Raw genomic sequence first — 18,452 nt, forward strand, 5'->3', positions numbered from 1 at the left:
GACGGCTGTAAGTCGTTCAATAAAAAACGACAAGTAGTATAGCAACTTGTTTATTGAAAAAAATCACAACTGATACCACATAGAAAAACTACTCGGCACGGTTTAACTCTTAACTATATATAATATCACATAAACACTTTATGATTTGATAAACTATTTACATAAACCTCTTGCCCCGCCGACGAGCGAGGAGTGAGTAAAGAGCGGCGATCTGGTTTTAGTAGTTGGGTCCCCGTGAAGGGTGACTGGTACTGATTTTTACGTTGCTTGTACGAGAAAATAGACGATAGGTAATTGCTTTCTCGCTGGCGGCAGGACAAGTGCCTACACATTATTCCACTTTCGGTACTCTGTGAAAATTAGCCGCTAAGTGATCACAGTAAAAGGAAAAACAGAAAAAAATATCATTTACGACAATCTAAATAAAATAAAATTAAAATAGAGTTTCAATAAAACAAGAAATTGACAATCAACAAGATATACATAAATGTAAGCAGACGACCAAGGAGATACTTTAACAGCTTTGGTCATTCAAAGTTACATTCAAATGCAGGCAACCACGGCTTTGTGTGTATTATTAAGTTACAATGTGCAGAAATAGGGTTCACATAAAATGAAACAAAGTGCGGTCCTAACCCAATTTCTATACATGCAACTATTGGACGTTTCAGATGCAATGGAAAGTTCATTTTAAAAAGTATCTATTAAGACTTGTTAACTCTTACTAGCTTATATAATAATATATATTTAAAATTACAGTATTCTCCAGGTCGTCTTTAACTAATAATACAAAACACAAAAACATCAATCAAGTCAACATTTAATAACAACATTTATTCACAACACAAATCATCTTCTACATCCAAACATTAAATAGCATGAAATATTGCACACCGTATGAGCTACAGCAGCCTTCACAAAAGACTCGCATAAGCCTTATTGGCTTATCCGAGTCTTTTGTGAAGGCTAAAATATTTCATCAAATGATTTCATTAATCAAATTGAAGTTACATATGAATTGTAGGAGATGAAAATATTGCAGTTATAAAAGATTAAAATTAATTTGAATAGACAGGTACGAATTATTGTGATATGTAGAAAAGTTAACTTCGAAAACGTTGCAATTGTTCCGGGAAAATTACGACAGCAAAATTTTACTGAAGATGATCAATATAAATATTCCAAACATTTTACAAAATATTCCAAACATTTTACAAGTAATGTATTAAAATCACAAAAGTATAATGAAAAATTACAAGAAGTTATTTTTGGCATTGTGGCGAATTACAACTTACAGTGGCAATAGCATTTATATAAAACAAGCACGAATACTCATAACATTCGCAGAAACTCATACCAAATAGGAAAAAGTGTTTCATTAGGTGCTATAAAAGCTCTTAGCTCTCCATGCACAGATACTTCATACCCTGAAATTCATTCCCGTATTAAATACATACAAATTTTCAAAGTACAAAGATAACAATTTCCAATGAGCAAATATCCCCACTTCAGCCTTCTATTTATTTAATAATATAATGACAAACCCTCACACTACACAATACTATATTACAAATAAATGGCTACAGCTGCAGTCATTGGGAGAAAAGGTAAGACAATTCGACTACCTACCCAAGTTCGTAAGACAACACAAGAAAAGTATGATCTTGCAAGAATTAAAAACTTTATTTAAATTGAAAGCATACGAAATATAATTAATAAGCGGTTTGCACCAAGTTTAGGACACAAGAAAGCATTTGTTTTATTGTGTTGTCACTTACTTTGTAACAGTAAAATACTTCTTAAATAAATTTACACTTAATTTTATTACTATTTTTAAAATACACCACTTCGAAATTTCGTATTATCTCAGTTTCTACAATTTCATGTCATGTACGTGTTGATTGTGCGATTCATCGCTTAGGTTATCTATATATAGCAAATATTCGATTATCAAGAAATGTCGAAGGAGCTAAATAATAAAACAGTGAAATACCGAGTCATTTTCTTTAAATAATTAGGTAGGTCAAACATTCTACAAAAATATATATTCGATAGAGGTATCCACATTAAAGATAACAACATTCCTTTCAAAATAGAAAATTTCGATAGCTTTATACAATTTGATATTGGATACTAATTACAGGTTATGATGGAATTATTGTCAAAACATTTATTACTAACAACAGGAAGCTCAGGATTCAGGATAAGATGCAGAAATAACACGTTCTCAAAGTTTGTGATTGACGAATATAATGTGTAATGTGGAGTAAAAATATTATTAAAAGGATTTGGTATTCATTCACGTTATTATTATGTTTATTATAATAACAGTGAATTGGTTAATGAAGGTAAGGTAAATGAAGTTAAATTTTTTGGCAGGCTCATAATATCAAAGACAGAACTACATACATACTCAATACTATATACTGATTAAAAATATCCAGCCAACTATCTATACCTTCTACCCTAGATAAAATTGCAATATAATAGGTAGCACAAATTAATTTAATCCTCTATCTAATACATGAATGAAAACAAAAACTTAATATTAAACTTCATTACACCAAAATGCATGATAATTTTATAAATAAAAATATATATTTGCTTATAAGTGTTCTGATAAATGCGCAAAATTTTAATAACAAATATCCTCTTACATATACAAACATTTACTGGTATGTCCTTCGTTGCGCACGTTTTAATTTAGCCATGTTACTCGTTAGACTAGGGAATATGATAATATTTTTTATAAACATGAAAATTTACAAAATATATAATTAAAATATGCAATTCGCTGAAATGATAAGAATTTATAATCAAACAATTATTTAATTTTTTTTTCAAAACGGCTGACGTCATAATCCAAACCGTCTCTACGAGAACTTTAAAGTTATTTGAAAAACGTAATCATAATTCTGTTTTTGTTAAGTAATGAAGTTTAGATATTCCCCATTTATGGTGTTGCCAAGTTTATAAACATTTATTATAACAACAACACACAATAGAGTTAATTTCTACACAAAATTAGTAATTACAAAATTATATTACATTGTTAAATTTTAAACATTTTCAGCCTCCTGAATACAGTCAACTTCATTTATGATACATTAGATTTTAAATTTTGTTATGTGAAATGGCTGATAATATATAAGTCAATTAATGTAATATGACATTTTATATAATGCGCAGGTCTATAAATGATTTAGTCAATCATTGGGTGGGTCCGAATTTTCTAAAACAATTTCGGACCGAAGTTACTAAAAATAATATGAAAATGCATAAAATCTCATAGGAATATTTATTACCATTTTGTCAGCTGGTATTTTAAGTCGTTATTTTCATATATATACTTGGGATAACTTTGAACTTTATTCGGAACATTTTGCAGTCCTAACAAACTTTGTAGGCATTGGGCCGACTACTCTCCGCTAGGAGGCGCTAGTGGAACTGGAGGTATTTCACAACATTGACACCTGCACAGAGACTGACTGAGTTGACAGTGTTGACAGTGACAAATTTGATCTCAAGGTTGATGTCAAGGTTGATATGAAAATAAACTACCGTCATTAATCAAGTTAGCGAACGCTTAGTTGAAATATGTTTTGTCCCCATCCCACTTTCCTATCTTGAAAATACGAGGCAAAACATATTTAACTTTTAATGAAAACGTCAGTCAAGAGTTTGAAACACTTCGAAATACTCCAGCGCTATGTACGTGAAACTTTTAATATTACCCGGCGTAGAGCTGCAGTCGTTCACTCGTAGTCGACGGGCGTGGGGGTCATGATGTCGATGATGATGTCCTCCATGTTGGGCAGCACGAGGATCTTCTCGAACTCCTTGCTGAGCTTCTGCTCGATCCAGTTGGAGATGTGCGCGAACCGCAGCGCGCGCGCTCCCACCGCTGGCTTCGCTTTCAGCACCAGTTGCGGGTTCGTACGGAATCTGAAAATTTGTTTTCTTTATAGCTGTCTCTCTATCATCTTTGTAAATCAAAGATAAAGAAAACGAGCTAGCGTAGCCAAATGAGGCGGAACTTCACATATAAAACGTCTAAATATATATTGTATACTGGGTACACGATGAGGGACAATGATCGTTCACCGACCGTTTCTTCTCATATATTTCTAATATGCATTTCTCTTTTTCATATAAGCGAAACGGAAGATGTTATTAAGTTACTCTCATAATGGGAAATCTTGAACCAAACCAAAAATGTATTATCTTGAGTTCTTTGCTTCGGAAGGCACGTTAAGCCGTCCGATTGTATTTGCAGTCGTTAAAACCCACCAATCCGGGATAGACACACGGGGTGGGTCATAGGTCGTACTCCCATCCATAAATAAGGAAGGCCTGTACCGCAGCAGTGGGGAGGTTTAAATGGCTGTTGAAGAAGATAGTCCGTGAATGTGAACATACCCGACCCAGACGCGGTCGTGCGGCGGCGGCGGCAGGTTGAGCGTGAGGCGCCCCGACAGCGCCTGCACCTCCACCTGCAGCTTGATGTCCGTGTTCGAGAGGCCCTCCATCGCTCGCTTCACGTATTTGTAGTCTGTCACCTAAAGGTATATACAAATTATCACACATTCTCACATCTAAGTTTGTATATCGCACTTCAACGCGCGTACGCACCGGAGGCAAATGGCAAGTGTAGTGTCTCAATGGTAAACTGCTCAGCATATAATTTAGATGGATCTTTATGGATATTTGGATGGTCGGGATTCCTATTTTAAATATTATATTTTAAATGTTATATCTTATTTTTTACTTCAATAACTACAATTTGTCTATTCAAAAACACGATTAGTTAACTTTTATCCAGATGTTGACAAAGTAGGAAAATGCAAGGTGCGCGGTCACTAACGTCTGTGCTAATTTCAAGTGCCGAAAAAATAATAAAAAATCAACATTATTAATACAAACCTGTTGGAAATATTTGTTTGTAGCTATTTTGTCGACCATTCTTAAGAATTTCTTCTTTGAAGAACTTCCTTCAGTTACGTTCGGCCTAAAACGAGAAAAGATCAAAATCAAGGTTATGTTCTAAAAAATCTATTCCTAGGCGGCTAAGAGTAGGTTCCTTAGGGTGTCCACTAAGTTTAAATTTCCGGAAATTTTCACACGAAAAATCACCTACATCCAATGCTCCGTTTCACGTAAAAGGAGGATAAATATACACACTTTCCCATTTCGCTTCTGTGTGATGACAACATGTTATTTAAAAAATATACACGAAGGATATCAGAAAATTGAGTAGTCACGTTGTCATAGCAAAGCGATTTATAACAATAGTATAGATATGGATATTATTGATAAAGTAGGTCGAATATGGAAGTTTGGATACACACGCGGAGTCGGGGGCGGGGAAGTTGTCCGTGCTGTCGACGGGTTGCACGGACACCGCGTCGTCGTCGGAACTCGATTCCGCCGAATCTTCTACCTCCGAGTCGTATACCGCTAATTTTCTTCTCTGAAAATAGATTGGGCATTAAATAGAGTAGTTAAAATTAAATGAAGTTTGTTGCGCCGTTACAAACGCGCTTTGGAAGTCAGCAGTATACTTAGTTTCAAGTAAATTTTTGACATCAATTTATTCAAACTAGTAAACAAATAAAATAAAAACTTACCCGCTGCTCAAAGTAGTTGCTCGAAGCGCCTCCTGATAACTCCTTTTCTAAATATTCATCAGCCGCTCCTAATATATGATCTTCTAAAGTGACGCCTGAAATGTTATTATATAGTATTACACAATTATAACTACCCATTATATATCTAGATTTTGCTACTGACGTCCTAAAATGAGGCAGAAAATAGTCCTCCCCCAGACCACCCCACCAGAGGGCACTACCATAATAAAAAATATTAACCAGTTCTAGTTTCTCCCTCGTCAAGGAGGGTTTCTTCGATCATTGGTTGGCGCCACTGCAGAATGAGGTCATACCTATGGCACATTTAGAAAAAGCCGCACACACATACAAATTTGCCTCGAAGCGCCCCGAGCCGCGAATACTATCACGAAAATAGTCCTCGAGTGGAGTAAGTAATATTACTCCACTTGAGGACTATTTTCTGCTCACTTTTTACCCCGAGATATGAATGGCATGCGACTCACTCTTCTCCTTGAGCTTGAGCAGGTTGATCTGCGTGAAGAGCGCGATGTGGGCGCCGCCGTCGTAGCGCAGGTCGGCGTCGATCCAGACGCCCTGCGCGTCGCAGTGCGGGCGCGACACGCGCGACAGCAGCGGGCACGCGCCGCGCAGCGACACCTCGCGCACGCACAGCGGCGACATGAACGACGGCAACTGACGGGGCATATATTTACGCCATCAGTTTATAAAACAGTGTATGGAAGCGGCAATCTAGCAAAAGCTGTGCGTTTTCTTACATATAATATCGAAGATCTTACATCTCATGTGGTACAAACCGGCTGCACTGCATATGTGAAATGTGATTCCGTATTTGTGGACATCAGCTAGTTTAGTAATACAACAAAAAGTATGTAAAATTGATTTTCCTTGTCAATTTTGCAGAAAATTGATAGCTGATAAAGATCCCACTGCTGATCAATGGCTTCCTTTTCCTTCCTCCTTTTACAGAGACGTCTTATGGCACGATTTTGAAATTAAATATAATTTTATGAGAAAAAGTACTTAGTAAATCATGTACTCGATAAAATTGATCAATTAAAATATATTTGGTTATTCAAATACATACTATATGTATTTTATTTTTTACCCAGAGACAATTTTCACGTCTATCTTATAATAATCTCTCACCTTGAGCGTGTTGAGTTTCCTCTGGATCCGGTTCTGCAGCCGCGCGATGATGGCGGAGTCACTCATCACGTCGTACATGATGCGCGCCAGCACCGTGTTCACCCACAGCACGTCGGCTGGCAACATCTGGCATTCCGTCGTCGGCGACTGACTTTTATTCTGTTCAATTCAGATTGGATTGTTAATTCTTATTTTGCGCTTTATAAGTATGTACAGTACACACACACACACTTTTTGTAAACAGTCTACAGGTTCCTCGGTTTTCTATCACCGAAAGCAGTTGTTCTGTCTACGACTATACATGAGCTATTTAAGATAATGCTAAAATATAACGTACATTATACCAAGAAATCACCAATATTAAGAATATTTTACACTATTTAAATACTTTTTGCATGTGTGTAATACAAAATACAAATTTATATCCGTCTATTCTATCCTACTAGAATTTAAAACAGGATAACAATACATCTTTTCTCTTCTTCTTGTTGGAGCGTAGCCTCGGCGTGGGTTCTATCTGGCACGTGACGCTCGCGTCCACTGTTTGTTTGTACGTCTGGTCGTGTGACTGTCGTGAACATTACGTTACTAATAGACGAAATTCTACAAAATCTAAATATTAAGTGAAATACACCGAAGGGGGAGGGCGCAGCAAATTGGCATAGCAATCTAAAAGAGATAGAACCACTCTGTCAGGACAGTTTCTTTAACCCAATAAAGTACTTGACAAGGTCAAAGAATTGTAAAAAATATCATTATCCTTATAAAATAGATATATTTAGGATCATTGTGACATGTAATTCATATGGAGCTTTTTTCACTCTATTAACACAAGCTTCGAATAGTCCAAAAATTTGTCAACTAGCCTATTGTGAGAATTTAAAATATACTTTTTTATTTATAGTCTAATTACGATTGTTCTTTTTTCGGGTATACAGTTAGAAGGACAAAAAATAAAATCGATACTAAAATAACTACAACCGTGTAATGTTAGCCAATTTTAGAATTATAATGGATGTAAAAAAAAGTTTGATAAAAGAAAAGAGTTGAAATAAATTAACTATTCGGACGTCACAAGCTCTTGCTTTTTTCCCTTTCGGGCATCCAACTATTTTTCAAAATCCAAAATAGAAATATTGGGATGCTCTTTTGCAATGATAAATATTACGTACAACGCGTATTACATAACAACGCGTTTAAAAAAAATTTGATGCAACGATTTTGCTTATGACGGCAGAACTGTACTTTTTGCGTTTTGTGCAATAAAGTTATAATAAATAAATAAAACGCTGACCTGAATAATTTTCAAAATGTACGGCCAGAAATTCTTCTCGTAGGACTCCATGGACGGCTGCGCGGACGTCGACGATGATATCGTCACGTTCTCTGACACCGACTCGCAGCTTTTGTTCTGCGAGAATAAAACGAAATTTGGCTGGAAGAGCTTCCTTGCCAATAAGCACGACATTGGTCCATAGGTGGACACGTATTATTTTTGTAACTAAGAAATGATCCATGCTAAGATTGTAAATGCGAAAGTCTGTCTGACTGATTAATGAGACGTCTGTCTGTTCCGCTTTCACTATTGGACCGATTTTAATGAACCACAACCCCATCAAGATCAAGGAAATATATAATGTCTGTAATTTTACAACCGGCCGCCTGCCTGACGTCAACCTACATTTGGAATGTTATTATTATCCTATTAGCTGTCGAGGCTTTGTACTCCACAGTCGCTTCGTACGACATCCACGGGCGGTATGAAGGTGGTCCTATTCGTATGCGTGTATTGCTTAACACGCTCCTATTTACACTCACCACTCTGATAACTTACCGACTTAGCGAAGGAGACAGTGTTCATATCACTAATCCTGTAGAACGCGTGTTCTGAGACTTCCTTCTCGGGTTCACTGCCAGACTTATCTTCTGTTGGGGAAGCGTCGGCGGACGCGTTGGCTTCTGCTATCGCGGTAGACAGCCGACGAAACCTACGAAACACCGATCATTTTATTCAACACAAATAATATTATTCTGACAATAATTCGGGAATTATCCATTGACATATTAGCACGCCACGCAAAAACGCACTTTAAATCGGGCATCAAATATTACGTAATCATTGAAAATAAACTATTAGAAATTAACTTTGTATCCATATGCATAGAGTTAAAATTTGTTGTTGTCTCACGATTGTGCAATATTTCACCTGTACATTTTTCAAGTGTCCATGCCAAATATAGATCTTTATTAAATCAAGAGTTAAGTCGCGAAGTTTAACGAATACTAATCAAAACAGGTACATTTTAAACGTGTCTTTGTACTTAAGTCATGCTTACCATTCAATCTTGTCTCTGCCCGTGCGCGTGAACAGATACAAAAGCGAGTGTTTGTCTCTGGACTGTTTCACGTGGACGCTCCACTCGCCCTCCGCCATCGCGTCGGGCCCCGCTTCGGCCTCCTATAACAAGAAATTAATTCATTGTATACCGTGACATAATTATGAGATGTCTTATACAGTCGATACTACTTGGTAGTCATATCGTATGAAAAACATATCATTCATTTTTAACCAAATATGAGCCCGAGAGGTGACACGCGCATTACAAAATATATAACTCTGGCTGCTGAATACGCGCGTCCCATAGACATTTCTACTTTTAAGCGTGAACCTGTATAGTGATCAATTTAAAGTAAATATCGAAAAGCAGAGTAAAGAAAGTTGACGTCAGGCCGGCAGCTTGGTGTAAAACCACCGCAGAATTTGTTTTTCCGAATATAGATTTATTGCCTTGCATGCAACCGGGAACACGCGCACATGAGAAAGAGAGAGGGAGATATAAAGATCGAAAGGCGGAGTCACCTTCAGGACACACATTTACATAGTTTTCATGCTGAAATTTCTTATAAATATAACATAAAAGCGTTAAGATCACAATAACTTATACAAAAGCAGTGCTCATATTATTGCAAGAAACTAAAAATTACGATTAAATCTGCATAGTAATATTATTCAAATCTCAGAATTGTTGGGCAAGGTCATAAAAATGTATAAATAAATAACTAATATATAAATTAATGACAGTCGCATACGAACTAAGGAGTTATACTGCAAATTGTAATTTAATAAACAATTCAAATACGAAGCGTAGGTAGCCTAACGAAGACATTACGACCTGCACCGTGACGTCACGTGTTGCATGCGATAAAATCAAGTGCACTTACTTTCTTGCCTACCATGCACGACTTTTTACTCACGGCTTCTTCAAGGCACTCCTTAATCCTCGACAGTTCAGTCTCATCTAATTCCTCGTCTTCTTCTTTCGTGCTGGTGACGGATTTTGTCGACAAATCCGCTTCGGCATCGTGGAATGGTTCCTCAAGTTTCTCCGGCGGATTCACTTGAGTCTGACTTTCCGCTGGCTCCGTTGTTATTGGTATGTTGTCTGGTTTCTTATCTGTCACAAAAATTATTCATTGAAGACATATTTTGTTTGCTACTAACTAAAACGATCATATACTTGCGTTTATCCGCACACGGGAAGGGGAAAGCGAAAAAAAACATTGCATTAAAATATCGATACACCAATGTTTTAATAGATGAAGGCATTGTCCTAATAATACTTGTGTATTGTATATTAGAACATGTGATGTGACAATCGCGCTGATATTATCGTTATTTATATCACATCATAAATAAGTGATTCACGCATGCATCACAGTACACGTAACTATGCTGCTAATTATGACGAAGATAAACTGCTCTAATTCTTTTTTGGTTGGTTCTAATTCGACTTTCCAAAAATACTAGGCTCAAACCAGTAAGTAGCAGATAAAACCAAACAACAAAATCCTTTTACTCCGTATTAAATATGTACGAACACCTACAGAGCATAATTCAGAGAGATATGAAAATAATATTATATTTATTTATTTGTAATCTAATATAAATGCGAAATTCTTGATGTGCATGTGTGGATGTTTGTTACTCAACTTCTCAAGACTTATTTCGATGCTGCACAGTTAGAAAAAACCAAACTTGGGAGTAGCACAAGGTATTTCGTATCCCGAAATTCCCACGGGAACTGAAGACAGAACAGTAAGCAAAACTAAAAAGAATTTCACTATCGTTGTGCTTGACTGTACCCTCGATATGAACAGTATGAAGTTTTATTAGAACAATGCCTTTGTCGAAGAATAGAGGTTATGCGAAAATCAAGGGTCATTTACCTCTATGCATTTTTCTAACGAATCTGTGTCGAAGCCCTTCTTTACCTGTTTCACTGTCGGTATGAGTTATACTGAAATAAAAACAAACAACAATATAGCGTTAACAAAATATTTCATCTTCAACAAAAGGGCGAAACTCTTCGAAAATAACAAAGTTCCATACATGTTTCCAATATCTAATTAATCCTTAAATTCTAATAATAAGTTTAAGAGAGAAAAACTATGTAAGTTATGCTCCGTAACCTTCTCAAGCTTTTACTGAAAATCCCATCAAATCGGATAAGCAGTTTCATAAATTAGTGAACTATACTAACATGACTTAGTGACGTTATCCGCTATCCGCTCTATGAACAATTGTGTCATTTGTCAAGCGTAATTAAATACCTCTGGGACTGTAACATATTAAAGCGAAAGTAAACCGGTTCTAATTATATCCGTTTTGTTCTCGTTTTAAATCCGTAATCACTATAATATTTGTATTTTTTGACAACCTCTGTGGCCTAATGGTCATCATGCCGGACTGCTACACTGGAGGTCCCGGGTTCGATCCCCAGTCAGGGCAACATGGAAAATGATCTTTTTCAGATTGACCTGGGTCTTGGATGTTTATCTATATGTGTATATGTTATAGAATATAGTATCGTTGAGTTAGTATCCCATAATACAAGTCTCGAACTTACTTTGGGGCTAACTCAATCTATGTGATTTGTCCGTATATATTTATTTATATCTCATTTTCATGTTTTTAACCTTTAAACGAGGAGCACATTTTTTGAAAAACCGCTTCAGCTTATTTCCTGGTAGAGGCGTTATATTAGATAAATTTATTTTTGTAATAACTTTAACGAAAAAAGGAATACATATTATAGTTAACTAAAACATGAAAGAAGCATATTCAAAGGTGAACTCACTCATATCATCAAATTTATCGGATCATATCCCTATTTAAATATTATCGATATTGAGATGACAATAAGACACAAGAGTAAGATTTAAATTACCTTTTCTCCCTCCTTCTCCAAACGAACTTCCTCTTCTTCTCCGGGCTAGTATTGGTCTCTACCGTCTCCACCTCATGTTGTTGTTCCTTACTCTTCTTATCTGTGACACTTTCAGAAGGCTTCTTATCACCCAAACCTGTTTCCTTCTCCAATACTTGGATCTTCTCACTTTCGCTTAGAATTATGCAGATTGGGTACTTTTTACTCCATTGTCTGGAATTAGAAAAAAAAAACATATTTAAAACTAAATATTACGATAAAAATCATTGGCATTTCTATCTTCATTGCAAATTCGTCGCAATTACCGCGCGCGGTGTAGAAATTAAGCATTTCAAACCAAATATAAATCCATCCATCAGTTATTTTTAGTTTATCGCTACAGACGCGGCGATGGACTTTATTTAATATAAGTAGGTAACAATGTGAAGTATAATTCGTTTTTTTTTTACAAAAACCGCAAAGTCCATTATCCGAATTTTGCAAACGTTAAAATAGTTCGTTCACAATTTCCATTTCAAAACAGTATAAGTAGCATGCTCAGGGTAGCATGATGGAAAAATAAAGTTAATCAATACAACCGATTTTAAGAACTAATTTACGTTACGATAAGTGAATACAAGGTCGACAAGGAGACCGCCGAAATATGAGCCTATTTCTATGTAAGTAGGTTATGATATGAGATCGATCTCGATTGATAAGTATGTGAATAAAGGTAATTTGAATATTCCAAATCGATGTCACATCGACGACGTGACGTGGATATAAAGTATCTATTAAAATAATAATAAATATGATGGTAAATAGATGTAAATATTATAAAATTCAAATTTTTTTTGGCCCATCTTAATTAGGGTTTGGTTATATGGCCGTATAGTCGAGCTTTGGTACTTAGCTCGCGTGGGAATTTGGGTACAAAAACTAGCCATGTGCTATTTCCAGGTTACATTCTATACGAATTTAATCTAATCGGACCCAATTATGTCGATCGCGACATCCATCTTGATACGCGGGTCAAAGACCTGATTGAATTCGATTCAGTTACGGATCAGTGTTTTCTTGTTATCAAGGCTAGTCTGTTACTATACGTTGCAATCCAATTATGTATATATATTTCTCTCTCTCATCTGAGCATTTTATCGGGTCCGGCTCAGGGTCCGCTGTTTTGTAGTGTAAAGAAATTAAACTAATGAAAAATCAGCAGTGTAGATACACTGCTGATTTTTCGCTATACAGATGTATAGCGAATCCACCAAAGTTTGGCGAAGTGAGGGCTTAGTGCGAGTTTGCTATTTACATATCAACATCGAGTCAATCAAACCCGCACTAAGCCCTCTTTTCGCGGATAGTGTGGAGCCGGAAAAACATATGCTTGATTCATAGACAGAAAAGCAAATCCAGAATCATAATTCCCATGATAACGCTGCCGCTAGGGTCAACAGTCCTGATCCTAACTATCCTACGGAGAAGGAAAGAAGGGCCTATTCACACTAAGTATGTCACTTATATTTATTTTGACAAGACAAAATGTTTGCATGTTTATCACTTCGATAAACAATTTAAACATACATCTACTCACTCTTTCCTATATACATCTACTAACATAAAGGCATTGCAGCATTGCCACTGGTCAATTAGCCAATTAAAAGCGCTAACTTATTAGTTACGCAGTTAATTGGGTAGTTTTATGACCCACAATCAGCAGCAGGCTTTAACGTCACGAATATGCCTAAACACAAATTCAGGTAACTTTAACAGAAAACAAATTAACGGTATATTTTTAGACGTTACATATTTTTTATACATTACCTTCTCCTTACGAGCCCTTTTGGCAATAATATAACACGCGCTCCAGTTAAATTATACAGTCTATGTTGATAAAATACTACATTTTCTATTTTCTCGTCCCAAAGCGCCTTTTTAGACACCTTTGTTCTTGTATAAGATATCCTTAGGTTGCAGCCTGAAATTCGAGAAATAGTTACACCAAGTATTATAGAATTAGAGTTAGATAACTGTAGTTAAAAAAAAAAATGAAAAATATACCTTCTAGTTTCATAAATGCTGTTGTTGTCTTTGTAATAGTATATGTAAAAGGATCATAGTCTGGATATCTATAATGATTAATCCAACCCTGGAAAAAACAATTGGGTTAATATAAAATATATCATTCTCATTAGAGATACGTAACAAAATATAGTTATAAAAATACCTCATATTTCTTTAATGGTGTGTGTTCTTTAACTGATGGTATCGTATAAGTGAGAGGCGTCAAACTGCTGCGCTTCATCTGGAAGAAACTACTTTTGGGATCGTCACTAAAGTAGTTATCCAGCAGCCATTGCTTACAGATACTAAAAAAACTAAAAAACCACAGCCCCAATAAGAAGCCATTCCAAATATTCCATTTAGGAAACAATAAGAAGTTAAAGAACAACAAAAACGTTAAGAAATACATAGAAAAAGTGAAGAAATAAGTCTTCGGTACAATTTCTTCTTGCGAGTTTGTTATATTAGTTTTGCTTGGCGGCAACCCAAAACTTGTTGGCGAATCTCTGGATGGTAACTGTGGGGGAGTTTTATCAGCATTTTGGAGAATATTCCTGTCTTCCCCCTCTGTATGTGGTACATCAGCATAACCATCTAATGTATCCTCTAATGCTTCAACACCAGACTCAACTTCCAACAGGTTACTATCGTTCAGAAAGTCCTTAGAGATATCGTCCGATTCGCTGAGTGCTGCAATCAAAACTGACCTTTAGAACCTTGACTTACAGCGTAATATTTGTTGCAATATAATCTTTTATCAACGCACCTAAATTTTTGTGTGTATCGTCACTAGATTCCGAGTTCTTGTTATCAGCGGGAAGACTGGCTTCTCGTTCGGTCGCTTTCGCGGTGAGTGGTTGCGTCATTTCAGACAAATTTTGAATGCTGCTGTCCAGCGAAGACACCTAATCATAGATGTAGACATTAAAAACTCTCATCGATTCGGCGCCTGACCAAATTCAACCTTCTTTATGTATTCTAAAATATTAGGTATTTTAAATATACACGAGATTAAATCACTGAATACAGATAAGAGGTATTTGTATTTATATAATAGATAAACAAAATGCAAAACAGTTGATAAACTGGTTTGACTACATACAATGATGAACAGCTATTGATAATTAGTATGACAAATGTAATTGAAAATTATTCTTCGAACACAAACAAAGTAACATTGGGTTAGTTACTATCATAGAAATTTGTTATAAGTGTTTATTTACTGTATGCACACCTAATGATAAGGATGTGATCAATTCCAAGCCGAGGTCAAACATTTAGCTTAAGTGAGCCATAAATTTAAATATTAACAGAAGTAATCATGAGTTAACATATATTATTCTACTTGTGGCAAAAATACATTTTTTGTATGAATGTATGTTTGTTTGTTTGTAACGATTTTGTAACGCGATTTCGAACCGTTGGCGTTGGTCCGATTTTGATGAAATTTATAAGATATTGCCGATAGAATTTTTAAGATCGTGAGGCATCAAAATTGGTTTAGTCGTTTTTGAAATATTCACAATTTTGTAAAAAGATATTGTGTTCGCGAGGGCTAAGTACGCGGCGAACAACTAGTAAGGTCAATTGTGATTATTTATTACTAAGTTATATTTAATTTTTGCTTCAAATATATTAGACAACAATGTTTACTCATCCGTAGCTTGCAAAGGAAGCTTTTATAGTATAATTTAAATATGAAGATTAGCAAGAAATCAAATAGATTTACATTAACCCTGATTTATAAAAGTAATACCTACATAAAGTTCATCATTGAATTACACCAGTGAGTCACAGATACCTAATAGAATTAAATGCAGATTATAATATGACTTTTGATAAATAAGTACCTAATAAACATACATTATGACTAACATTAAATAAAAAAATATTTATTCACTACTTATTGGGCGGGGTCGTAAACCGCAATTTACTATCATTTAGGTAGGTACCTAATTATAATGTTTACATATTAATAACCTATTTCTTAAAACATCGATCAACAAGAAGTTTTATGTTACTTGTTGCTACGGAACCCTTCATGGGCGAGTCCGACTCGCACCTGGTGGCTTTTTATTTTAAGTATGTTTGCGAGTTTTATCATTTATTTAATTAAAAACTTATTGCATATGATTAGGTACAAATGGTGGACTTAACGCGATTGGGCATTCCTACCAGTCAACCAAAGACTAAATAGAATAAGAACAAATACAAATACTACAGGAATTAGACTTATAAATACCAAAACAATAATTAACTATACACAATGTATATGGGAAAAACACTATATATTTTTAAAACTGTACAAAAATATGTCTGATAGTTTTTGAGTTTATTGTATTATGAAATTCATACAGACTGATGTGACTTATATAATGTGTAAAATAAGGATGATAATGTTGCGAAACTCACTTGATTGTCTGTGTCCCCGACACTCTGCTGGTCCACATCCTTTACTGCTGAGTTTTCCTCTGAATCTGATGTTGAATTCTCTCTTGGGACTGATTTTTCTTTAGTTTCTGATTTAAAAAAAAAATAATTTAGGTAGGTACTACAATACTTTTTTGATAGTTATTTACTTTGACATACTACGTGATTTAAAAAACAAAATAACTTAAACCGGAGTAGGTTTAAGTTATTTTGTTTTGTTATGACAGGAGAAAGTTAAAAAGTACTCAATAGCATGAGATATCTTTGACAATTTATCAAGTTTCTTCTTGTGTTTGATAAATTATATTATGTAGAGTTCTCAATATTTTTATACAGGAAATTTTATCCTAGTGGGAATTTAGTGATATAGCATCACTGTTCCATACACTTTTTTATTCCTTTAGTCATAAGCATGGCAAGAGGACACAATAACATTCCTATTCAGTATTTTGTGTTTTTGCTGGTTGGCTGGCTAGTCTTTGTTAGACCATTGGTTAATTCTATTTTAAGAGTTTTCATAAGATAAAATAAATTATGATAAAATACTAAATATATTTGAAAATAACCATTTAGCATTTATCCTAACAGAATACTTTTCCTGGGTCAGTACTTCTAACCTATGCCTCACACTTGAAATTAAAAAGACAGTATGTTTTCCGAAAAGCCTAATGGGCTTGGCTTTAATTAAGATAGGAAAGAGATAAGATTCCATGGATGGAGATAACAACCAAATTGTTGTTTAGTTAATTTGACAATAATACTGACTAAAATTTAAGAGTGTGGTGAAATTTTCTTTTTGAAATTGGTAACACTGACAAACCAAATATTTTTACATTTGAACCCAAAGTCTAAATTGTAAATATCCTTACCTTCAACAGATCGTGTTTTCATGTCTTCTACAGCCTGAGCTATTTTAAACTTAAAGTCATGAAATATTTTCCAAGTCTCATTACTATCCTTGTCTTGGCTAGTTTCTGAAGTACTACGCTTGCCCAGACGGTTGAGATATTCTTTCATAGGTGATGCTGTTATCTCTTTCTGTGGAGTAGTTTTCGTCTCTTCACTTCCTTTTGCTTCCACATTTTTAGCATCTTCAGATTTATCTACTTTTTCTGCCCGCATAGATTTGAAATACTTGTCTAAAATAGATGAAGAGGACTTATCACCTCTTTTGGGGCTTGCATTCTCACTTTGGGCACTAGATGGAGGGTCACACTGAGGAGTAGGTGGATCATCATCACATACACGGTATAATTCCTCAAGCTCCTCATTATTTGCATTATATCTGAATGTCAGAGATGAATTTGGTGTCTTTCCTGAAAAAAAAAAATATCCAGAAAATATGATTAAAACAAGAAGATTATCACCACTGCACATGCTTTAATATTGAAAGCACAAATATTTTTTTTTTTTAAAACAACAAAAAATAATTACTCATTAGTATTTAATTATTTTATCTAATAAGCTGGCGAATCAATGCTAAAAATAAAGTTATAAACGTGCATTAAACAATGACTGAAACGACAGTTTTCAAGTGCGCAAGAAGTCGAAATACGACTGCTGTTTGTTATCATTGTGTCACCAAAGAAACGTAAATACTGTATTATAATTAATACTACTATAACAAACTATAAGAATAAAATATTATACAATACGATGCAAGGAATATTTTCTTTGTTATTTTAATTATCAACCTTTACAGGCTTACTCATTGAAAACACTTTAGAATGCATGTAAACATACCTGGACCGGAGATTTCCATTATGCGAATTTTAAATCCCGGCCAACTACACTACATTGTCTTAAATACACAATAATAGTAAATATCTGGAGTGAGAAAATCGTAACTTCAATCAATCACATTTAAAAAGTTAAAGGATTTTATTTTGCCATTTTCTCAACAATTGGATGTTCGAGCATAAAAAATCATCTGACATATGCGACGTAAATGACAGCGGACAACTAATGTTAA

General features: G+C 35.0%; 1 protein-coding gene across 4 annotated transcripts; it reads right to left on the minus strand.

Moving 5' to 3' along the window:
* Positions 1–2,481: 2,481 nt before the first annotated feature.
* On the minus strand, positions 2,482–18,425 carry LOC128673966 (uncharacterized protein). Of its 4 annotated transcripts, none has more exons than XM_053752161.2 (20): positions 18,224–18,425; positions 17,350–17,796; positions 16,463–16,569; positions 14,817–14,955; positions 14,214–14,740; positions 14,048–14,135; positions 13,811–13,964; positions 12,005–12,217; positions 11,049–11,074; positions 9,999–10,231; positions 9,113–9,234; positions 8,611–8,764; positions 8,071–8,187; positions 6,777–6,935; positions 6,113–6,302; positions 5,628–5,722; positions 5,349–5,470; positions 4,924–5,008; positions 4,420–4,559; positions 2,482–3,945 (listed from the first exon to the last, which is right to left on the minus strand). In XM_053752161.2, exons 1-20 carry the CDS (start codon positions 18,240–18,242, stop codon positions 3,756–3,758), a joined length of 3,327 nt encoding a protein of 1,108 aa, XP_053608136.1. In that variant the 5' UTR covers positions 18,243–18,425; the 3' UTR covers positions 2,482–3,755. The 4 variants fall into 4 exon arrangements, with proteins under 4 accessions (XP_053608136.1, XP_053608135.1, XP_053608133.1 ...); XM_053752160.2 differs by having other exon boundaries at positions 10,032–10,231; positions 11,004–11,074; XM_053752158.2 differs by having other exon boundaries at positions 11,004–11,074.
* Between the last annotated feature and the right edge of the window lie 27 nt (positions 18,426–18,452).

This window comes from Plodia interpunctella, chromosome 11 (assembly GCF_027563975.2).
Source record: "Plodia interpunctella isolate USDA-ARS_2022_Savannah chromosome 11, ilPloInte3.2, whole genome shotgun sequence".
Taxonomy (NCBI): Eukaryota; Metazoa; Arthropoda; class Insecta; order Lepidoptera; family Pyralidae; genus Plodia; species Plodia interpunctella.